General features: G+C 43.5%; 2 protein-coding genes across 3 annotated transcripts in view; one reads left to right on the top strand and one right to left on the bottom strand.

The window, feature by feature from the left end:
• Window positions 1-3,574: 3,574 nt before the first annotated feature.
• Window positions 3,575-14,283, bottom strand: rab1aa (RAB1A, member RAS oncogene family a). Its single transcript, XM_082164549.1, has 6 exons — window positions 14,080-14,283; window positions 13,075-13,147; window positions 11,530-11,625; window positions 8,852-8,947; window positions 7,729-7,860; window positions 3,575-5,533 (listed from the first exon to the last, which is right to left on the bottom strand). Exons 1-6 carry the CDS (start codon window positions 14,091-14,093, stop codon window positions 5,336-5,338), a joined length of 609 nt encoding a protein of 202 aa, XP_082020675.1. The 5' UTR covers window positions 14,094-14,283; the 3' UTR covers window positions 3,575-5,335.
• Window positions 14,284-16,288: 2,005 nt separating this feature from the next.
• Window positions 16,289-24,788, top strand: part of mb (myoglobin) — a 12,176-nt gene continuing 3,676 nt past the window's right edge. The window contains exon 1 of one of the 2 annotated variants that reach the window (XM_082164796.1): window positions 16,289-16,306. Coding sequence is in view for 1 of the 2 variants with exons in the window: in XM_082164795.1 (XP_082020921.1) it covers window positions 16,848-16,937 (90 nt within the window). In the remaining variant the exon portion in view is untranslated. Of the gene's footprint in view, window positions 16,307-16,796; window positions 16,938-24,788 lie in introns of those variants that run through there. The other variant, XM_082164795.1, reaches the window with a different exon arrangement.

Raw genomic sequence — 24,788 nt, forward strand, 5'->3', positions numbered from 1 at the left:
TCAGAATGTTCAGGCATATTTCCACCTGATGACGAATGTTCCTGGAGGTCGTCTTCTCCTTCATTCGGTTCATGATCTCCAGATGGCCTGAACAAGAGGAAGATAAAGCAGCTGAACCTCAGTCACCACATCAGACACACACAACCTTCATCTTCAGATCAGCATTTCAGAGTGCTTCTGATATCCTGGGGTGCTTGCAGGAAAAATCCCAGATTTACTGTAAACTGAATGAGAGCTGCAGATGATGGCCAAGAATAAAGCACACTATCATTGTTTGCACGATCATTTGATGATTAACTATATCATCCGTGTTTGAATGCAAACAGTCTGTCGTTCCTCACACTGTTGTTCCTCCTCCAGCTGTCACACACACACACACACACACACACACACACACACACACACACACACACACACACACACACGCCTCCCGCCGTCAGACCCACGACCCTCTGTCTCCCAGCAACACGCAACAAAACAAAGGATCTGGATCGGCATTGTCCTTGACCCTGACCTCTGACCTCTGACCCCTGAGGCCCTGCGAGGACAGCTGGAGTGTGTGTGGAGGCGTGCAGATGTCCCACTTCTGGCATGTAAGCGTGCCGCTTCACTTTCATTGAGGGATTTTCCTGCAGTTTCTGAGCGGTGTCTCACTACTGTAACGTGTGTGTGTGTGTGTGTGTGTGTGTGTGTGTGTGTGTGTGTGTGTGTTCTGTTTTACCTGCTTTGTTCATTTCCTTGATTGTTAACTAGCTTCTCACACATGTTTCCCTTCATGATTACATTCCTCATGTATTTAAGCCCTGACTTTCATTCTGCTCCTTTGTCCGCCAATGAATATGTTAACGCTGTTTCTCCTGAGTTTTCTTGTTCTTGTTTTTGTCATATTCTCTTGAGTTTTGCCTACTATGTTTTCTGACTTACTTTTTTTATGCATTTTTTTTTTTTGTAAGAAAAGACCATGAAAATACTTACTGAACTTGGGAATTGTTGGGCTTGGTAATATATATATATATTTTAAAATGAGTATCTTCTGCTCACCAAGGCTGCATTTATTTGATCTAAAATACAGTAAAATATATATATATTGTGAAATATTGTGAAATATTAGTACAATTTAAAACAACTTTTCTATTATAATAGAGCTGCACGATTAATCATTAAAAGATCTCGATTCAAACACCCACATGATTTTATTCCTAAATGACAACGCCCTTATGAAAAATAGCCATCGTTTTACTACAAATAAAATAAAAATAAAATAAAAACATGGTTATTGTAGTTAAATCGTGATAACCACAAATTTACCATGGTTTTCTACACTAACCATAGTTTAACCATATTTGTAGTAAAACTGTGGTTTTACACCCCCCCCCCCCCCCAAAAAAAACATGGTTACTGCACTTTTACTATAATAAAATCATGGTTAATTTTCATAAAGGTTTTTCGCCTGTGTCTATTAAACGTACAGTATGGAATTTTTCTCCACTAGGGGTCGCTAACCTATTTACAATAACAAAGGCGTAGTTTGATGACGCAACATTTGCTAAGAATTATGGATCTTGTCGTCAACGTCAAGCCGACCGATCTAATCTATGGATCTAATAATGTTTATGGATGACTGAATACATCGATGCTTTTATCATGACTGTGATATGAAGCAGTTCGGGATTGCTAAGAGACAGCTATCAGCTATCATATAAGGAATATGGACATTTCATTCTACCGAACTAACGTTACACGCGAGTGCAGAATTACTACTCACAGTCACAGGTCAGTTTATTAGACAAATTAAACTTGTGAGGTAACGCAGGGTTGTTTCACTTGGTCTAACATTACACTATCACACTAAACTGCATTTGAATGTGTTGAAATGTATGTGTTAGTTTGTCTGTATACTAGCAGTAAGCTAGATCAACATTAGAATAACATACAGATCATATTCTAACATTTCATCATGTTGAGCTATATAACATTGATTAGTTTTATGTAAATGTGCTCACCTGTTTAATAAAGTACATGTAGAAGCGGTCGAAGTCTCGGACGTGGAGCTCTCGTTTATATACTGTCTATGGGAGCTCTCGGCATCTCGAAAACACCGCGCTGATATTGATTCTCGTTTTAGTTCTCCTTTTGTATCCAAAGTCTGCTTGCCATGGTCCATAATGTTTGAACGAAACAACAACAGCGTGCAAATAGACATTGCGAACTACCGTCAGTCGCTTTGTTTACTATCAGAGGGCTCTGGTTCATAGCTCTGGTTGCCATGGCAGTACGAGCGGAAACCAGGGACAACGCGGATATGACGCCATTGACGGCGACAAAACGGAAATAAAGAAACGGGACGTTTCTCGAATTAAATTACAAATTTCTCCTGGTTTGAAAGTTGTTGGAAACAGTCGGGATAATGTAAGTACACAAAAAAATATATATATATAACTTAGATATAGTGATTTTTGCTGTTTTTAAAGCAAAAAAATTACATATTGTGCCTTTAAACCTTTGACACGTGTACGATCACAGTGAATATCCAGATCTGCGTTGGCACTGATCCAGAGAGAGCCGTTATCATGTATTAAACAGCTTCACAAACAGTCTTTTCAGCTACACGGTATCATTATTTCTCTCATAAAAAAAGTTTATAGTTACTTAATATAAACACTGATGTCTATGAGAGCGATCAAAATAGAGTGAATCACCTTCTGAAAGCAGCTTGATGCATCAAATAACGATTGTATCAATATCGTTACACCAGTAGGTGGCGACAAGTGACCATTACAAAAATAGCTGCAGAAAATAACATTTTGTCAGAACCTCTGGTCAATTACATGTTATTTTGTTTAGTTGTCTATTCAGAATAGAAATTATCTTGATTTTTTTTTTTTTTAATCGTGTGATTCTTAATTCACCCAGATTTGTGCAGCTCTATTATGTAATATACTGTCAAATGTATGTTACTCCGGTGATCAAAGCTGAATTTTCAACATTAGTTTCATTCTCACCAAGGCTGCATTTATTTGATTAAAAATACAAAAAAATTTGTAAAATTGCGAAATATTATTCCAATTTACAGAAAGTGTTTTCTATGTGAATATCTGTTAAAATTTAATTTATTCCTGTGATCAAAGCTGAATTTTCCACATCATTACTCCAGTCTTCAGTGTCACATGATCCTTCAGAAATCACTCTAATATGATGCTTTGATGCTCAAGAAACATTTATGATTATTATCAATGTTGAAAACAGTTGAGCTGCTTTATATGTGTGTGGAAACAGTGATACTTTTATTCAGGATTCATTGATGAATAGAAAGTTCAAAAGAACGGCATTTACTTGTAACATTATAAATGTCTTTTCTGTTATTTTTGATCAATTTACTGCATCCTTTTTGAATAAAAGTATTAATTTCTTTTAAAGAAATAATCTCATTGACCATAAACTTTAGAACGGTAGCGTCCGTCAGATCTGACTAATAAGATCATGTGATCTTCAACAGTGATGAATCACGAGCTCCAATCAGCACCAACCAATGGAATCATGTGACTGACTCGTTTATGATGAAACACATGAAACATTCCAGTTAAAACCATTTTTATTAAACTTTTCCTTCATAGTTTATTTAAACATTGTGTGACATAAAAGGAAATAGAAATAGAGGAGAAAAAGACCATATTTCCCCCCCGAAAACAGAAAAAAATACATAAGTAAGTTGCTTTAACTATTGTGATGTCATTTCCTGTTTATCAGTCACTCGCATTCATACATAAATCTGCATCTCTATTACAGTGACGCTGCTGTTGTGCTGTCAGTAAACAAATGTTGAGTCCAATATACAGGATATACATAATATACGTGTGTGTGTGTAAGCGTCAAAACTGATTAAGAGACGGAACCAATTCATAACATTGACATTTAAACTACGAGGATATGGTTCTTGTTTTCCAAAGTATTATCACACACAATTGCACAGGATGATAATGCTGTTAGAATCGTGGCAAACAACAAACACACAATGACAATGCATTTGAACAAGCGCTTTCTGAAGCGTTGCGCTCTGACGACCGGTGTCTTGAAATGATGAAGATCACAAATAAAAAATAAAATACAAAAAAATCAGGGAAAAAAACCAACGGTCCACCAAAAGCAGAGAGAAGGCAGCGGTTGAAGGAGAGGTCGCCGGGGCAACCACACCGGGAGCCATAGTAACGGAACCCACTGATCAGAGGTCAGCTATGACATCACAGTCCACGGCTTCCTCCAAAGTCCCCAAGAGGAAGTTCAAGGCCAGATCGAGTTGTGTTTCCTCTGAGCGCGCAGGAGACTCTCGGATGCTTGAGTAAATGAGCGCAGGGAGTTTGAGATGTTCCTCCAGCAGAAGACGGGACGCTCGCTGGGTTTAGGAGACGTGTTTGTCTGGTCATGCAGCCATGTGCATGCGGCATTCAGTATCAGGCGGTTTCATTTGATCCTTTCTTACTCTGTTTCTCATTAATATTCTCACTCACTCACTCACACACACACACACACACACACACACACACACACACACACACACACACACACACACACACACACACACACACACACACACACACACACACACACACACACACACACACACACACACACACACACACACACAGTCTCTCACACACACACACACACACACACACACACAAACACACACACACACACACACACACACACACACACACACACACTCTCTTTCTCACTCTCTCGCTCTCCGTCTCAACACTCACTCTCTCACACACACTCAATCTCACCCTCTCTCTCACACACACACACACACACACACACACACACACACACACTCTCTCTCTCTGTCTGTCTGTCTGTTACACACTCTCTCTCTGTCTGTCTCTTACACACACACTCTCTCTCTCACACACACACTCACACACTCTCTCACTCACACACACTCTCACGCACACACTCTCTCACACACACTCTCTCTCTGTCTCTCACACATTCTCTCTCTCTGTCTCTTTCACACACTCTCTCTCTCTGTCTCTTACACACACTCTCTCTGTCTCTTACACACACTCTCTCTCTCTCTGTCTGTCTCACACACTCTCTCTCACACACACTCTCACGCACACACACACACACACACACACTCTCTCTCACACACACTCTCTCTCTCTGTCTCTCACACACACTCTCTCTCTCTGTCTCTCACACACACACACACACACACACACACACACACACACACACACACACACACACACACGCACACTCTCTCTCTCTCTCTGTGGTAACTCAGCTGTGTGGTGTAACGTTACTGTGGTCTTGTGTTTGAGCGGTCTGGTTCTCAGCAGCACCCCCCGCTGGAGGCCTTGACCGGTGTGCTCTGGATCTTGACGTTGGATTTGTCGGGTCCTCCAGCCGTGGCCCCGGGGCCCATCCTCTTCTTGATCTCCGCTGCCATGGTCATGAAGGCCTGCTCCACGTTACTGGAGCTCTTCGCACTCGTCTCCAGGAACGGGATGCCGAGAGAGTCCGCAAACTCCTGAACGGGACAACAACAGATTGATCTAGAGCTTTAATATTGTCTAGAATATATTATACATTTAAGTATTCCAATTTAATACACATTAGGGTTGGGCGGTATTACGGTAATATCGGATACCGCGGGATCTTAAAATAGCACCGGTATCAGTTTCAATACCGTCATTACCGGCACTTATATAGCCTATAATATATATATAATTTATTTATTGCCTAAAAAATGCTTATGTGTGGTTGCAGTTTGGCCATATTTCTGGTTCCAACCAAATGAGAAGGGAGAGGCGGTAAATACTGACGAGGCAATACCGCAGAGATGTAAACACCTCTAACGTCGCATCTCCGAAACAACCGCCCACCCACTGCTGCCAGGATACATAAGCGCATTAAGTTTCGTATTTGTTAAAATATTATAATGTTATTTTTTCCATCTTTGTTGATTATGAAAAGTGAACAGCACAAATAAGATGGGATGCATCGGGTGTCAGACGATTTGACCACTTCAATACATTTAGTTTTGTAAAAGGCCTCTTTAAAACGAATTTCGTTTTGTATAAATTGTATCTAAATTTTTATAAAATTTTCATCAACCAAACGCCTGGATTTAATATAATCATGACATGATGAGCATGCCGCTGTCACTTGCATTGAAATCTCATAAAAAAGGCTATGCCTCACAGACATGACAAATAAATAAAGCTTGAAATTTCTTTAAACGAAACAATTAAAAACGAAAGAAATAGGCAACTCACTGATTAGGCTAAGTAATCCATGATGTGCATTTCTCTCGTTCATACAGAGATGCGATCGTCAATTTCATTAAAAGAAACAATTCAAAACGAAAAGAAATATAGTCTGATTAATCAATGGTGTGCATTTCTCTCTAGGCGCGTTCATATGGAGATGGCGATCGTCAATTTCTTTAAACGAAACAATTCAAAACGAAAGAAATAGGCTACTCACTGATTAGGCTAAGTAATCCACGATGTGCATTTCTCTCTAGGCGCGTTCATACGGAGATGCGATCGTCAATTTCAGTAAACGAAACCATTCAAAACGAAAAGAAATAGACTAGCCTACCTCTCTGTAATCCATGATGTGCATGTCTCTCTATAGCGTTTTCTTTCTATAGGCGCGTTCACTACATAGATGGCGATCGTCAACTTCCATCTTTGCAGAAAAGTTTTATTAATAAAAATCAATGGACACGCGTCACCGGATTACAAAGGCACTTCTTGCTTGTTGCACGCACACAGATATTATGTTGAATAATGGTGGGCTCCGGCTCATAATAACAGTTAATGCCGTCGGCCTGACTCAGACACAACGTGCAGGGGTTGGGCTTGATTTTTTTTTTGTTGTTGTTTTTTTGCCCGATCTGGCATTCAGTTTCTGAACGGTGTAGGCACAAGCCAACAGTTTGGTGACGCCGTCTGAGCCCATTATGTCACTTTTAATTAGTCACGGTAATACCGTATACCCCGGTAAAATAGGGAGGCGGTTTGACGGTTTCAAAATTCGAATACCGCCCAAGCCTAATACACATATAGACACACACACACACTGTATATACCATTTTCTTATCATAAACAATATATTTACAAATTGAAATGAGTGTAGAATCAAAGGAAATATAATAATTTAATATTTTAAATTTCAAAAAAAAAAGTTTAATAATATTTTAAATTGTAACTATTATTCATTATTTAATAATTAATAGTGATTAAATAATTTCAGTTTGCAACCAGGAAAGGTTTATAATTAATAAATTAATAAATAATTACCAATCATTTTTTAAAATAATTAACACCTATTTAAACTGATAATCAGCCAGTCTTTTGGGCTGCAAAAATAAAATGCACTATACATAAACTATTAATTATTTAAGTAATGAATAATGATGTAAATACTTTATTAATTATTAATAAGCCAGTTTTCTGCTTTCAATCAGGAAAGTTTTTAAACAAAATGTATTGATTTTTAAATTATTATTTATTTAATAACTAATAAGAAGTAATAATGAATATAAAGTAAAGTAAATAAGTGTTAGTTGTGTAAATGATAAATCCGGCGGTTTCCCGGGTTGCTCTGCTAACGGTCGTATAGTGTTGATTATAGTGTTGATTATAGTGTTGATTATAGTGTTGATTACAGTGTGTATAGTGTGTATAGTGCTGTGACTCTGCTGAGGACCTGTACCTTCGCTGCGGTGTAATCCACAAGTTTCTTAGTGGTCAGATCACACTTGTTCCCCACCAGGAGCTTGTTGACGTTTTCACTGGCGTAGCGATCGATCTCCTGAAGCCACTGTTTGACGTTATTGAAGGACTCCTGAGGAAACACATGCCATTATAACCAACCAGCAGAAACACACACACACACACAGAAACGCTCACACACACAGAAACACACACACACACACAGAAACGCTCACACACACAGAAACGCTCACACACACACACACGCTTCAGAAACACTCAGACACACAAACACTCACACACACAAACACTCACACACACAGAAACGCTCACACACACACAGAAACGCTTCAGAAACGCTTCAGAAACGCTCACACACACACACACACACACACACACACGCACACACACGCACACACACACACACACTTCAGAAACACTCAGACACACAAACACTCACACACACTGAAACTTTCACACACACACACACACACACACACACACACACACACACACACACAGAAACGCTTCAGAAACGCTCTCACACACACACACACACAGAAACACTCACATACACACACAGACGCGCTTCAGAAACGCTCACACACACACACAGAAACGCTTCAGAAACACTCAGACATACAAACACTCGCGCACACACAGAAACGCTCACACACACGCTTCAGAAACAACACAAACACTCGCGCACACACAGAAACGCTCACACACACACGCTTCAGAAACGCTCACACACACACACACGCGCTTCAGAAACGCTCTCACACACACACACACACACACACACACAGAAACACTCAGACACACAAAAACGCTAACACACACACAGAAACGCTTCAGAAACGCTCACACACACACGCGCTTCAGAAACGCTCACACACACACACACACACACACACACACACAGAAACGCTTCAGAAACACTCAGACACACAAAAACGCTCACACACACAGAAACACTAACACACACACACACACACACACACACGCTTCAGAAACGCTCACACACACAGAAACGCTTCAGAAACGCTCACACACACAGAAACACTCACATACACACACAGACACGCTTCAGAAACGCTCATACTCCAGGACTGTTTGGTCACCTGATCCGTGACGTCGTAAACGACGATGATCCCGTGAGCTCCTCTGTAGTAGCTGGACGTGATGGTGCGGAATCGCTCCTGACCCGCGGTGTCCCACTGTTAACACAACAAACACACACACGTTCAGCAAACACACACACATATCAAGCAGCACAACTGTGTTCAACACTGACAATAATCAGAAATCCTCATATTAGATGATTTCTGAAGGATCATGTGACACTGAAGACTGGAGTAATGATGCTGAAAATTCAGCTTTGATCACAGGAATAAATTACACTTTAACCATTTATTCACATAGAAAACTTATTTCAAATTATACTAATAGTTTTGACTATTTCTGATTAAATAAATGCAGAAGAGACTCTTACGAAACCATTAAAACATCTCAAGCTGGTGTAATTAACGAGTCTTACGGCAGTGCTGAAACTCAAATGTGTGTCACTAGCCCCGTTTACATGTAGCATTGTATTCCGATTATAACCAGTTTAAAAGTCCAATCAGAATGAAAATGCTCCATGTCAACACCTCAATCAGAATAGAAATGCTCAAACCGATTGAAATTTCAGTCGGATTGAAGGGGGTGGAATAAACCTTTTCATGAACCGATCAAACGAAAGATTACACCATGTAAACGATCTGATCCGATTACTTTGAGTGAACATCTTTCTGCGCATGCCTGGTTTTGCGCCAGATAATTCTGTCAGCTAACATAATGCCTTCTGTTTGTGATCCGATGTGGATTCTGATCACCGTATAATAATATTTATACCCGATGCAAAAAACTATGCACGCTAACTAGTGATGCTCCGATCAGCATTTTTGGGGCCGATCACCGATTACCGATCACCAAAATCATGATCTGCCGATTGCCGATCACTGCCGATCACAGAATGGAAATATGATAGAGTCAAGAAAATCTTGAAGAACCACCAATATTTATTTAATTGTAGTTAGAAAACAAGATAACATAAGGCTACTGTAGGCCACCTTTTCCAAATAAGGCACAGTATAATTTTTCAAAACAAAGAGGGGTCAGGCAGACTACAATGGATGTAGTTGAGGAACTAACTACATCAGATCCAAAAAATAAAATAATGACAATGACATTTGAGGTTATTAAAACAGTAAGTCCCGCCCCTCGACTGCCAAAAATAAAAGTGTTCGAGCGAGCAAAATCAGCAGGCGAGAGGAGATCAAGCGCGAGAGTGTGGGGAACGATCATGCGCGCTCGCGAGGGCAGAGATGTCATGCGCCCGCGCAGGGTTTGAATGAGCTCGCGAGTTCCCGTTTCCTCGCGCGTAGATCTGTTATCCTCTCGCGAATGTCATTTACCGCGCGCGCCAGCATCAGTTGTGCGCTCGTTTATAATTGCCATTGAATTGCCGTCATAGGAGAACTCATTTTGCCACTGTTAAGCAAGCTCTGCTCTGCTGTTGTGTTGCCGCGCATGCGGAAAAGTTGCGCGAGTTATTTACGTCACGTGATCGGCTTTTTTGATCGGCGCTTTTGGGGGTTGCCGATCAAGCTATTTTTTGCCAATATCGGCCGATCATGATCGGCGGCCGATCATGATCGGCGGCCGATCAATCGGAGCATCACTAACGCTAACCATTACCACAGTAAACATGGTAAATATGAACGTTGAAGAAATCAGACAAATCATATAAGTTATCATAATCCTGTTTTTATTTGATCTGTCAGTAGCCTATGTCTCGGACTATCCTCTTTTTCTTTGACTGAAAATCTGTATCCTTCTGGGAGAGAGTGCTAAAGCTCCTCAGGTCATATTTTTGGTGGCATATTTGTAGAAATGATCATTCTTTCTAAATGTGATGTAAATATGTCCTGTAACTAGGCTACCAAATAAACAGAAACAGACGCGACTGAATAAGTTGTGTGTCCTCTTTCTTTTTGTGAACGTTCACAAACGTCATAAACGCTAAACCACTGTATTTCTGTGTGACTAATGTGCAATTTTGATTGTATTGTATTGATTGTATCTTTTTATTGTAAACCTGTGGTAAAACATCTATTCTTGGGCTTTAAATATTCAATTAAAAATGCCAGCAAACGGTCGCTCTTGTTTTGCGATCACGCTGTTTCCAGTGATTTCTTTCTGATCAGTTTTCTGATAAAACTTCCATTTTGTTGGTGAAATGATGGGTTTGTGTGACGTTGTTCCAGAGAGGCGTGTTACGGGCGTGTTTTAGTGAAGCGCTGTGGAGCTTCTGACCCGACAGTGGAAACGCAGCAGATTTTGGGCACGGTTAGCCTGGCAGGGCCCGTTTATGGCTCGAAACGCGGTTAATGCCTACAACTAACGCGACGATTAAGTGATGCACCATCTTGACAGGATTGAAAACGTGGGAAATAATGAGCTTCCAGATCCGGCAGACAAGCTGTGTGCGCATGTCACAAAATGATTTGGATTGAAAGCGTCAGCACATGTAAACACCAGATCGGTTTAGATAACATCCCATGTAAACAGTCAACCGGAATCCGTCAATCAGAACGATCTCAATCAGAATAGCAAAAAAGTGTGCATGTAAACGGGGCTAGTGTGATGTGCATGCTGGGAATGTGACGTGTGCTTGCGTTGCGTTACGAACTCATGAAGTCAAGCTTGTGTAACGAGAGGCGGCGAGTGTGTGTGAGCCGTTATAGTGAGCTCTTACGATCTGTAGTTTGATGGTCTTCCCGTCCAGTTCTATCGTCCGGATCTTGAAGTCCACCCCGATTGTGCTGATGTAGCTCTCCGTGTACGTGTCATCCTGAGGAGAGTCAAGACACCTTTATCTATACAGCGCTTTAAACAATACAGATTCAGTTTCAAAGCAGCTTTACAGAGATAACAGCAAAATAATAGTTTGTTTCTAGAAGAAAATAGCGTCACAGTCCAGCTTAAGTAAGTTCAGTGACGGTTCATGTTTGTTGTAGAAAAGTTATTAATTTAGTTAATATACAGCCGCTCTTGAGTAAACCGTGATGTCATCGTCCAGCTCATAATGTTGTCAATGCAGGCAGATCAATAATATTGCTGGATATTAAATGAAATGTTACATTTAAAAGCACACTCAACAACACAACTCAAGGTTTCTCTCACACCAGCTGTTTCCATTCAAAGTTGCAAAATTAAAATGGAATATTGCATAAACATTTGATAATAAAGCATTGTTTCCATCTTGTATTCAAGAGAACAAAATCATCACTTCCTGGGAAACTGGCACACAATATCTGTAATAAACATTAGGGATGCACGATATATTGGCCACCATATCGCTATCGGCAGATGTGTTCATTTATAATGTTATCGTTATCAGCCTGATACGAAAATTAGGATAATTAATGTATTATGTCCTTCAGCTGAGACGCTTGAGAGACGCACTGTTCAACATGAGGGTTTAATATTGCTTGAAATATGATTGGAATCACTTCAAAAAAGGAAAATACAGTAAAGAGCAACATGTGCAGCGCAAGTCTGTCATATCGGCCACTGAACATGATAAGGCTCTCAAAATGTACAGAAAAATTTGGATTTAGATTTATCTGCTAATATATCAGTTTATCAAATATAAATGATTGGTTATCGGTATCGGACAAAATGTTCAAATCGTTCCATCCCTTATAAAAATGGAAGTTGCTGAAATCGTGAAAGAAACTGTGGCTCTTTTAATAAACTCTGTCATGTTCTCTGGCGTTCAGATGCTGGAGTCTGTGAACAATCACGTGAGTCGCTTCTGGAGGAATTAAACCAAATCATTCTGATCACAGACTTCGACTCAGAGCCATCAACATCTGAGATGCTGTGATGCGATTGGTCCACTGATTAGTCCAGTCATCCAATCACAGCCTCTTTTGAGGCAAAGTCACGCAAGTTTGTTGTGCATTGAGGGATTTATTCAGCAAATGTGTTTCCATCGCAGTTCGTGTCTTATTATCGGATACAAAAGAAAAAAAAGGAAAAAAAAACCTTTATGTGTATCTAGGAGTTTCCATCCCAAAATGCGCATAAACATGGTGGGTGGAAACACAGCTATTGAATGGATTTGAACAAATAAACCAGGTAAACTGGAAGTGCCGCCCCTCCCGACCCAGTCAGGCCGAAGACATGCACCCTTCACCTTTATCATCAAGCTCTTTGACAGTCAAATCACCGGTGCAATAAGAGCCACTATCTGTGTGTGTGTGAGCAGTATCTTGATGGCAGGCTAATAACTCACAGCGAAACGCAGCAGAAGGCAGGACTTCCCGACGCCCGAGTCTCCGATCAGCAGGAGTTTGAACAGGTAATCGCTGAGAGAGAGAGAGAGAGAGAGAGAGAGGATTCAGATTATAACATCTATCAGTAATCACTTCTGGTCAGTTGTCATGTGTGACGTGGAGCTGGGAGTTACGTTACGCAACATGTGTGTGTGTGTGTGTCATCATGTCTCAACATTACACATGTGTTAAATGAATCTGACGAGGGAAATAATGGAGATAAAAAGAGGAATACCTCATCTCTACCCACAAATAATCAAAAAAAACTGTGCGGAAATAACGTCATGAAGCAAAACTTCTGATTTCGATGTAAATTATGATCTGGACAGGTTTCCAGAGTCACATTCTTCAATTTCATTGTATTACCATCACTTTACCATGGTAAACCCACAGACTCTGACAGTGGTGTGGTAACAGGTGATTTAATTACCCATCAGCCCCTACAACAAAACTCAACATGTCACACTGTCAGTAAGTTCAGGCCCGAGATCACATTTCATGATCCACTTCCTGACAGTAGTTTGATCAGCCCGAGGATGATTTATTTCATTATTAACATGATCTGACGTGTCATTACGTAGATCATTTCTTCAGTTTCATTCTTTACTTATCGGTTTCCTAACGACGTGGCACTCGAGTGTGTCGGAAACAGCCCGACAGTTATGTTATACATCATTATTACAAGTATTGCTATACATATCTAGCTATAAACATATTTATTTATAATAATATTTTTTAAACCAAATCGAAACGGCTCCCGGTTGTTTGATCTGCTTGAACAAGAGCGTAGTTGTGATACAAAACAAATTAATCCTGATATATAAAGTCAGCATTTAGTTCACTTTAATATTTTGTTTAGTTAACACTGCCATGGTTTCTGTAAATATTAATAAAGCAGGTGACGAGTGCGCGTTCATGTGTTTGATGTGTCATCAGCGCTTTTTTTTTTCTTCACACAAACTTACTATTCAGGATTCATGATGGACAACACACGGAAACTCCCGCTTTATCTGCCGTTTTCTTCCCCGCGACGAGTGCAGTTAATGTTCGAGACTCGTTTGCCGGTGATATCCGTTATTGTTCGGTGTTAAAAGCGGTTTTAGGAGAGAAACGAGCGGAACCGGGATCCGGACACAGAAAAATGGCCACTCGACAGTGAAGCTGGAATAACTAGAGTCGATGAACGGTCACTTTCACTGCACGACCCGCCAAAATAAAAGTCCTGACAAATAAACGACTAATAACATATGCTTGTTATTATTTATATTTTTATATATAAATGACATTTTGAAAATATCATGATTCATTATTTACATTTTATATATCCGAAAATATTTTTGGCGAAAATATTTTATTACACATGGCATATTATGGAGTTAATTTGGATGAATGTTTTTGGAGAGTTTACAAACGACCTTTATTCTGTAAGAAAACGCAAAAAGTTTATTTAAAGGCCCACTGAAGTGCCTTACTACAAATGTGTTGATATAATTTCCACTGAAACAGGAAGACAGACATGTCAAACAGCCCCACCCCTTTTATTTTTTAAATTAGCCAATAGCGTTTAGTTTATATCACAGCTCAGAGCCATTGAGCTTGATAAAGCCGCAGTTTCCTCCTGATCTCTAACCATATCTCCTTCTAATCTCCTCCATGTTGCTTTGAAATACAGCATTCTGTGTTGAATTCACATTATAGTCTGATAAATTTTCTAGTCTGCGGCGACTCGATCATATGATCTGCTCTGTGTATCGTGTCTCAGGACCGGAGCTGCGGCGGTTCGATTGACACTAATGTGAAACCAGACTTCATTCGCCTCAATGGAAAGCATATTTAATCGTTCTTTAAATGTCTGAATCGTTCCCCATCCCATATAAAGTGCACTACTTGCCATTCATCATGCAGAAATAGCAAATGTGTGAACAAGTGACTGATTTCAGCTGCAGCTTCAGCATCTATATGTATAATGTAGGGGGCGGGGCTTTAGATTCTATAGTATAGAGCATTTGATTGGACAGAAAATCTTATGAGAAGCTGAAGTGCAGAGTGACGTCATCAAAATCATTGATCCATATTGGCGGAAGTGAGAGTCTGTACGTTTTGAACGCTTATATCCTCTAAATGTGAATTTTGCCATTGTTTTTGGAGCACACTATCTTATAAATAACAGTACATATTCAGACTAAAAGCCAAAAAACGTCAAACATTTTTCAAAAAACTAAATGTGTTTAGCTTTCAAAGGTTTTTGGTTGAGCTGACCAGCATCTGCGTGCAAAATAAGACTGTGTTTTTCACGCAACAATTTCCGGCCAAATTTTGAATATTTGAATCGATCATGAGCGAAGCCCCCTGCCCTGATTATCCTTGTAGAGGTGCATCACTAAACACACAAACTGACGTCTTGTGAAGCACATCAACGGTTTCATCCTCGAGATGGCGCTACAATCCAGTCATAAACACTGTAGTCCAGCGACATTGAGTTGGTCTGTCAGTTAAACACAAGAGTCATTATCATGAAATCTCCCTGTCGGACTAATGAAAGGTGTGAGAGTTGCCGAAGACTGTCTCATAGTGGAGCACATATTCTTTCTCTGGTTTGCTTTTGGTGATTTTTCCACAACAACAATCTTTACCTCATGAAAGGGTCTGAAGTTCAGAGTTAATGCTAATGTGTTTAGCTCGTCATTTATGTCAGATTTTGGCAGTGGCTTCTGATCTTGACCCGTCTTTGAACTGGTCTGAATGGAGGGGAAAGGCTTTTCCCTTATCCAAACACACACACACACACACACACACACACACACACACACACAGGCTCACACTCTCTACGACCCTACAAATGCTATTAATACACCTGTCTGGTGACTGCTGAAGAGAGAATGAGTGCTAGGACAGATATGGACAATGTCGATGGTGTTGTGCTGCGCCTGCGTTTATTGCTTTATTGTTCAGATTTGATATATAAAAAGCTTGAGGTTAAGTGCTGTTTTCCTGTGTTTGTTTGCACACGTGCCGGTCATTGTTTTGTTTTCCCTGAGCCAGACACACATAAAGCCCCAATCAACCCCTCAGGCTTCTTCATCTGCTCCTCCACAACATGAGCTCAGTGATGATGCTGTACAAGAACTGAGGGAACAACTATCTTCATGATCCCAGAATTACTTTTTAAAGTGACTGTAGTGTGTTGCACAGGTGAGCATGTGTGTGTGTTCCACTGACGGAATCAGAGCATCTCAAACGCTGTTGCAGAGCCAATGTTGCAGAGACTGTGTGTGTGAGAGAGAGTGAATGAGTGTGTGTGTGTGTGTGTGTGTGAGAGTATTAGTGTCTGTGTGTGAGAGTGTGTGCATCTGTGAGTGTGTGGGTGTGTGTGTGTGTGTGTGTGTGTGTGAGAGAGAGAGAGAGAGAGAGAGAGAGAGAGAGAGAGAGAGAGAGAGAGTGTGTGTGTGTGTGTGTGTGTGTGTGTGTGTGAGAGAGAGAGAGAGAGAGAGTGTGAGTGTGAGACTGTGTGTGAGAGAGAGTGTGAGTGTGAGTGTGTGTGTGTGTGTGTGTGTGTGTGTGTGTGTGTGTGTGTGTGTGTGTGTGTGTGTGTGTGAGAGAGGGAGAGTGTGTGTGTGTGTTTTTTCTGGTGGGGAAATTAGAGGGGTGTGTTTAACATTTCAAGACAAGGAGAGGGACAGTGTGATTGACAGGTGAGGGTGGTGATGTCACAAAGATGCAGTATAAAAGGTAAATGTGGGGCAAAACTGATAATCTGAGCTTATTTGGGGAGTTTTCCAAACACAACCAGTCACACACTCTACAGAAGCGGACGCTGATATCGGTAAGAGCTTGACTGGACTTTATAATGTTTTGAGCAAAAGTTAGGATGTAAATGACTACATTTTTCATTATTTTAACACTTAAAATGCTTTGAAAAGCAACAAAATTAAGTCTACTCGTGATATTTCAAATTATAATACTACTTTTTAAAATTCTTTTGTAGTAGAATTTGATTGAGAGGGTAAACTATAATTTAAAAAGTTAAAATTAAGCTTACAATTTTTAGCTTTGAAGCAGAATTCATTGAGACAATGTAAAATAAAACTTTAAATAAAATTCAAAAGTAAAATTATAGTTTGTTAAAGAATTTAATGAGAAAGTGAAAACTAGTAAAACAATTATTAAAAGTAAAAATTACATAATTTCAACGCAGAAGTTTTTATTTTACAAAAGATGAAAGAAAATTGCACATCAAAGTCCAAATTGAATTAAAATAGCAGAATTTGTTTGAGAAGAGTAAATGTAAGTTAAACTTAGAAACTCTAGTTTTTAAGCAGAATTCATTGAGACAGGATTAGTTAAAACTAAGTTTTAGTTTAAATTAAACTCAAAAGTACCATTTTAGTTTGTTACAGAATTTTATGAGAAAAAAAAGAAAAAAAAAGATTGAGTAAAATTTTAATGCAGAAGTTTATATTTTACAAAAGGAAAACTTTTGCAATGAAATAAAAATGCACATAGAAGTCCAAATTGAATTCAAATAGCAGAATTAGTTTGAGAAGGGTACATTTAAGTTAAACTTAAAAGTTGAATTGTAGTTTTTAAGCAGAATTCATTGAGACAGGATAAAATAGTCAAATAAAACTTAAAATAACAAAGTTAAGATTAAACTCAAAAGTAAAATTATAGTTTGTGACAGAGTTTGTTGGGAAAGTGAAAACGTACTCGGTTACTAACGTAACCTCGGTTCTCTCTAGAAGAGGGAACGAGTACTTGCGTAAGAAAATCTTACGCTAGGGGAAAACCTCTTTTCCTCGAGATATTGAAGCCAAAAAATTATCCTTAATTTTGCAATAATGTAAAACGCATTGCAGCAGCATGCAGACATGGGCGAGACAGCTCGCGCGCCCATTGGCTGCTCTGCGGCAACTGCACCAGCCTATCGATAGAGGCTCCTCATGACGTCAGAACCAATGAGGGCGCTTCGCGCCCATTACGTCATGTCCCGCCGAAGTCGGGTGGGGCCAGGGCTATAAATACGGCCCAGAGAGGCTGGTTTGGTCAGTTTTTCATCGCTGAAGCGAAACAGAACATGACGCATGCACGGCAAGATACGCAAGTACTCGTTCCCTCTTCTAGAGAGAACCGAGGTTACGTTAGTAACCGAGTACGTTCTCTTACGAGAGGTCTCTCGTACTTGCGTAAGAAAATCTTACGCTAGGGGAACACAATGTAAAACGCCGTGCGTGCTTGAGACATAGCACTAAAGTCCCAGGGGCAGGTGCCCAGGGCTCATACAGTGCCTAATCACAAGGGACTCACAGGGAATCCGGGAAGAGGGGCTAGAATAGCATCATTCCTGTAATATAAAACTCTGATAAGAGCACATTATATCAAGTGTTCCACACAGCCAGGGCGAACTCAGCCTGGACTGGTAAATATGGGGGACTTACACACTGCCCACAGAAGTATATAGGCGATCAGTGATCGACGCTCTAGCAGTTTCAGCGTCCCGAGCCGATAGCATCGGGCGGGCAGTACTGAAAATTAAACCGAGAGCAACTTAGCTTGTAAAGCGGGAACCTCGAGGTTATAAAACCTTATAAATGTAGACGGGGAGGCCCAGCCTGCCGCCATACAGATATCTTGCAAGGCAATCCCACTGGACCAAGCCCACGACGAGGCCATGCCTCTTGTGGAGTGCGCTTTGACACCTATCGGGCATTGCAGGCCCCTGGATGTGTAAGCTAGCGCAATAGCATCCACTATCCATCTGGATAGACTCTGTTTTGACGCAGCTAGTCCTTTAGAACGTCCGCTGAACAAAACGAAGAGCTGCTCCGTCTGTCTGAAAACAGATGAGCGAGACACATATGCCCTTAACGCCCTGACCGGGCAAAGGAAGCCTGCGTCACCCTCCTCTTCAGATACCGGCAGGGCCGACAGGGAGATAACCTGTGCCCTAAACGGTGTATTGAGGGATTTTGGAACGTATCCGTGCTTTGGTTTGAGTATGACTCTCGAGTCATTAGGTCCAAACTCCATACACGTCGCGCTCACTGAGAGCGCTTGCAGATCCCCTATGCGCTTCACTGAAGCGAGAGCCAGAAGGAACACTGTTTTGAAAGACAAGAGTTTCAGGTCTATTGACTGTATTGGCTCGAATGGGGCACCTTTCATGGCTTCCAGAACCGTGGAGAGGTCCCAAACGGGAACTGAGGGAGGTCTGGGAGGGTTCAGCCTCTTAGCTCCTCTAAGGAAGCGAATGACCAGATCGTTCCTTCCTAGTGACTGGCCGAGCGGTGGTTCAGTGAACGCTGCTATGGCCGCCACATAAACTTTGAGCGTGGATGGGGTTCTACCCTTATCCAGCAGCTCTTGTAAAAAAGAGAGGATCTCCGTCACCCCACAGCATGAGGGCGGAGTACCACTCGTTGCACACCAGCTAGTGAACACAGACCATTTTGAGGCATAGAGCCGCCTAGTGGATGGGGCTCTAGCCTGTGTGATCGTGTTTAACACTCCCGCTGGGAGGTTAACGGGTACCCGTTGATGGCCCACACGTGCAGGGACCAACGCTCCGGGTAAGGATGCAAGATCGAGCCGTTCGCCTGTGTGAGGAGATCCCTCCTCACCGGTATCGGCCACGGGGCGGTACTCGTCAGCTGCATCAGGACTGGAAACCAGGCTTGGTTTGTCCAGAATGGGGCGACGAGCAGCACTGGGCATCCGCTCTCCCTGATTCGCTCTAACACCTGGGGTAGGAGCGTGACAGGGGGAAAAGCATAGAGCGGGCAGCGGGGCCAGACGTGAGCCAGCGCGTCCCTGCTCTTGGAGAAAAATTCTTGGCAATGAGCGTTCTCTTGAGACGCAAATAGGTCTATTTTCGCTCTGCCAAACGTCTTCCACAGCAGTTCGACTGTCTGCGGGTGCAAAGACCATTCTCCTGCCGGAATATTGTTTCTGGACAGTCTGTCCGGCCCCACATTCAGAAGGCCGGGCACATGCGCTGCCCTGAGCGAGCGCAGATTGTGCTGAGCCCAGATCAGGAGGCGTTCCGTCAGCCTGTGAAGGATTCTGGATCTGATACCTCCCTGGTGATTTATGTAAGCCACCACTGACATGTTGTCCGAACGGACCAAGACGTGGTGTCTTTTTATATGGGGACAAAAACGCCTCAGCGCGTTGTCGACTGCCATCATTTCCAGGCAGTTTATATGCAGAAGCTTTTCCCGTTCCGACCACTGGCCGAATAACGGTCTGCCCTCGAGCAGCGCTCCCCATCCCGAGGTTGAGGCGTCCGTAGACACCACCTTCACACTCGAGGAAGTCCCCAGGCTTACACCTAACCGGTACCAGTCGGTCGCTGTCCAAGGTTTCAGAGCTGCAACGCATCTCTGATCGACCTTGAGGAGCGCGAGACCGGAGGTCCAAGCTCTGCGCGGCGCGCGCGCTTTCAGCCAGTACTGCAGCGGGCGCATGCGAAGCAGACCCAGCTGAAGCACTGAGGATGCTGAAGCCATGAGACCCAGCATCCTCTGAAACTTTTTGAGCGGGACCAAAGCGTTGTGGCGAAAAATCTCTGTCATGCGCTGAATACTTAGTCTGCGCTGCGGCGACAGCTGTGCTGTCATAGACAGCGAGTCCAAATCTGTGCCCAGAAAGGATATTTTCTGACTGGGAGACAGCGAACTCTTCGTCCAATTGACTGTGAGACCCAAATTCTCGAGGTGATCGAGTAATACGGTCCTGTGTTCTATGAGCTCCGACTGTGATCGAGCTAGAACCAGCCAATCGTCCAGATAATTCAGCACTCGTATGCCTCGCAGCCTGAGGGGTGCGAGCGCTGCATCCATGCACATCGTGAATACGCGAGGTGCCAAGGATAGGCCAAATGGCAGGACTGTGTACTGGTATGCCTGACCCTCGAAGGCGAATCTCAAAAATCGCCTGTGACGTGACGCTACTTGTATTTGGAAATAAGCGTCTTTCAGATCTATCGACATGAACCAGTCCCCTTGGCAAATTTGCGAGAGGATTTTCTTGGTCGTGAGCATTCTGAACCGTCGTTTCAGAAGTGCTTTGTTTAGCCGTCTTAGATCTAGAATGGGTCTGAGACCCCCGTCTTTCTTGGGTACCAGAAAATATCTGCTGTACATGCCCCCTTCGCTCTGAGCTTGTGATAAGGGTTCTATAGCCCCTTTGCTCAGTAGCTTCGCTATTTCGGCTCGAAGTAGGTGTGCTACTTCCTTTTTCACCGTAGTTTCGATTCGCGCCGCTTTGCGCTGCGGGCGTCGACCGAACTGTAGCGAATAGCCTCTTTTTATAATGTTCAGCACCCACTCTGAGACCCCGGGGAGCTCTGTCCACGCTTTCGCGTGAGTGGCTAGGGGTGGAATGATATCTGGGCTCTGGCCGCGATCTAGTGGCGAGCGGAGAGCAACAGTGTGCTGTAACATGAGCGCCGCGTTTGCAGCATGCGAGACTGGGGGCACGCTGATCACAGCGAGCGGTCTGCCCGCGCTCAGTTCTCCTGCAGCTGTGTGCTGAGGGAGAGCGAGCGCGGTGAGCCCCGTGGGGTTTAATATGTCTGTGAGCGAATGAGGGCGCGGGACAACGGGCCCATGCATAACGCTGAGAACACCGTCTGTTTGTGCAGACTGTATGTGCGTTGGTTTCGTTTTTACAGAAACCGTGAGACATGTAGCGTGTAGTGTTTGCGGGCACTGGGGCGTGGGCACAATCACTACATTTGGTGCACAACCGACATGAGTCGGTTTTATTTGTGCGGGCCGTGTGTGGCGGGCCGTGTCTGTGTGTAGGAATGGGCACTGGGCAGTGGGCATGTTTACTACACTCATAACACCATCGGCCGTGGCCGGAATACCAGAAAATACACTCTTTTTGGGATTTATCTGGGTCGCCGTAAAAACGGCGTTTGTGTGCAGGCAAGCGGGCTGTACTGCTGACTTGTTTACTGCGAAATACGCTGGAACAGTCGCAATTACTGGAACTGAGCGAGCGAAAATTTTCGGTGGAAGTTCGGCCGCAGCGGGACTTGAACACCGTCGCTTCCGTAGGCTGGCTAGGAAGACTTAGAGGCCTCGGGCTTTACCTCAATCCTCGGCCGTGGCCCGCGTGGCGGGGGGCGGCGGCCGGCGGAGCGAGAGCGCGGTCTCTGATCCTTGGGCTGACGGCGCTGTGGGGCGGCGGCAGCTGGGGGTTGCGGCTGAGAGCTGCGAGCAGACGGCTGTTTTGAGCGACCTGCTGCGGAGCTCGAGCGCTTGGGCAGGAAATGTTTCATGGCCTGCGATGTCTTTTGAACCTCGGCGAATCTGTCTGCGAAATCCTTGACAGAAGATCCGAAGAGGCCAGCGGGGGAGACGGGGGCGTCGAGAAAAGCAGAGCGCTCCGAATCCGACATCTCCGAGAGCGTTAGCCAGAGGTGTCTCTCAGCAACGGTGAGAGACGCCATGTTCCGCCCCATGGCCTGTGCGGCGGATTTAGTGGCGCGAAGGGCGAGATCCGTCGCGCTCCTCAGATCCGTGAGATTCACGGCTTCCGGTCCTTCCTCGTCCAATTTGCGGAGAAGGTTGGCTTGGAAGATCTGGAGCACGGCCATTGAATGAAGCGCCGAGACAGCCTGTCCGGCGGCGGTGTAAGCGCGACCGTGCAGGGCTGAGGTAGTACGGCAGGCTTTAGATGGCAGCGCCGTCTTAGCGCGCCGTCCAGCAGAGGGCGGGCAAAGATGGGCGGCTACCGCTTCCTCGACGGGAGGAAGAGAGTGGTACCCTTTGTCCTTAGCACCGTCGACTACGGAGAATGCTGCGGACACGGGAGCACGCACTCTGGCTGAAAAGGGGGCGCTCCAAGACTTAGCTACCTCTTCGTGAAGCTCAGGAAGGAAGGGAGCTGGTCTTGAAGGATTTGAAGCACGATCCCTTTGTAGAAAACAGCCGTCCAGGCGGTTGAGTGCAGGCTGTTGGGGCGTCGACCACTCAAGGCCGAGGCTCTCGACGGCCTGCTCGAGCAGACGCATCAGCTCCGCCTCGATGCTAGCTCTTTTCCCAGGGGGCCGGTGAGAGGGTGGTGCGAGGTCCGCGGAGCTCGACCAGTCCTCACTGCCCGACTCCAGGATAGAGCAACTGTCGTCCTCCACTCGTAAAACTTCCTCATAGTTCTCAATGGCGGACGCGGCGGCAGACGGCGGCCGCTGACCGGCGGTGAGAGACTCGGGTGAAGCAGGCGGCGAAGCTGGCGGGCGCACCGGCGAGCTTTCGCGGGATGGAGGAGGTTCAGGGACCCGCTGAGCGCGGCGCTTTTTACGGCGCGGCAGCTCGGCGGGCGAAGGCGCGGGCGCAGCTTTGCGGAAGAATGCTCGGCGAGTCCGCAGAGTCACCAAAGGCATTAAATCGCAGTGAGGGCAGCCGCCCTCGTCGAGCGCGATAGCTGCGTGATCCTCACCCAGGCAGGAAACACAGATGACGTGGTGGTCCCCGTCGCTGAGTGGAGCTCGGCAAGAGCCGCAGGAAGAACGAGGCATCTTGAAAAAGACGCTCGTGCTCTTTTAGAAGGAGAGTGTGCGTGTCGCAGCGGCGAACACACACACACAGCAATGAAAGGATATAGTACGCCGGAAAGCGTCAGCAGAAACGGCGGCTGAAGGCGGCGAGATGTCGACCAGCTGCTTCAGATGCACTAATCCCGCTGGGTGCTTGGCTCAGACGGCGTGGCTTCCTCTCGAGATCCAGCGATGCGAAGTCCGCTGAAGAGATGAAAAAACTGACCAAACCAGCCTCTCTGGGCCGTATTTATAGCCCTGGCCCCACCCGACTTCGGCGGGACATGACGTAATGGGCGCGAAGCGCCCTCATTGGTTCTGACGTCATGAGGAGCCTCTATCGATAGGCTGGTGCAGTTGCCGCAGAGCAGCCAATGGGCGCGCGAGCTGTCTCGCCCATGTCTGCATGCTGCTGCAATGCGTTTTACATTATTGCAAAATTAAGGATAATTTTTTGGCTTCAATATCTCGAGGAAAAGAGGTTTTCCCCTAGCGTAAGATTTTCTTACGCAAGTACGAGAGACCTCTCGTAAGAGAACTTAAAATTAAAAATTCAGTAAAAATGTCCCTGCAGAAGAAGGGAAAACGTCTGCGATGGAAGGAAAAACACGCACAGAAAAAAATCCAAATTGAATTTGAAAGAGCAGAATTTGTTTGAGAAAGAAAGAAAGAAAGAAAGAAAGAAAAGAGTAGTGAAAGAGTTAAAAGCCGCTGATTTATTATCTTCTAAACTGAGATGATGGATCTTCAGTGTTTCACATCACTACAGGCGTTCAGATGTACAGTAACAGTTTACCTTGATCAATGCAAACAATTAGACAAGCCGAATGCAGACAAAATGTGCAAAATGTTGACTAAAATTTACTTCTTTTTTTTTTTTATTCTTTATTTATTAAACATTTTATGTGTGTAACAATTTACAACAAAGCCCAAGATCTGCCCATAATCATAAGACAAAAAAAAATAATTATATATATATATATATATATATATATATATATATATATATGAGACAATAAAATAAAGCTGTGACCAAAAACAATATATAGAAGGATCTCAAAGATCAAATCTCAAGATTTCAAACTTTTTGATAAAATCTGAATTAGGTCCGTCCAAAATTGTATTGTCCGT

Source organism: Leuciscus leuciscus (assembly GCF_965113295.1).
Source record: "Leuciscus leuciscus genome assembly, chromosome: 3".
In the NCBI taxonomy this organism is placed as follows: Eukaryota; Metazoa; Chordata; class Actinopteri; order Cypriniformes; family Leuciscidae; genus Leuciscus; species Leuciscus leuciscus.

Bases quoted from the DNA above. Each gene is read 5' to 3' on its own strand.
- rab1aa (XM_082164549.1), bottom strand. The intron at 7,861-8,851 runs GTGACCAAACAG...GTGTTTCCTCAG, and splicing joins TTTACGACGTCACGGATCAG to GAGTCCTTCAATAACGTCAA. The intron at 5,534-7,728 runs GTACAGGTCCTC...TGTCCCGTTCAG, and splicing joins TGGATTACACCGCAGCGAAG to GAGTTTGCGGACTCTCTCGG.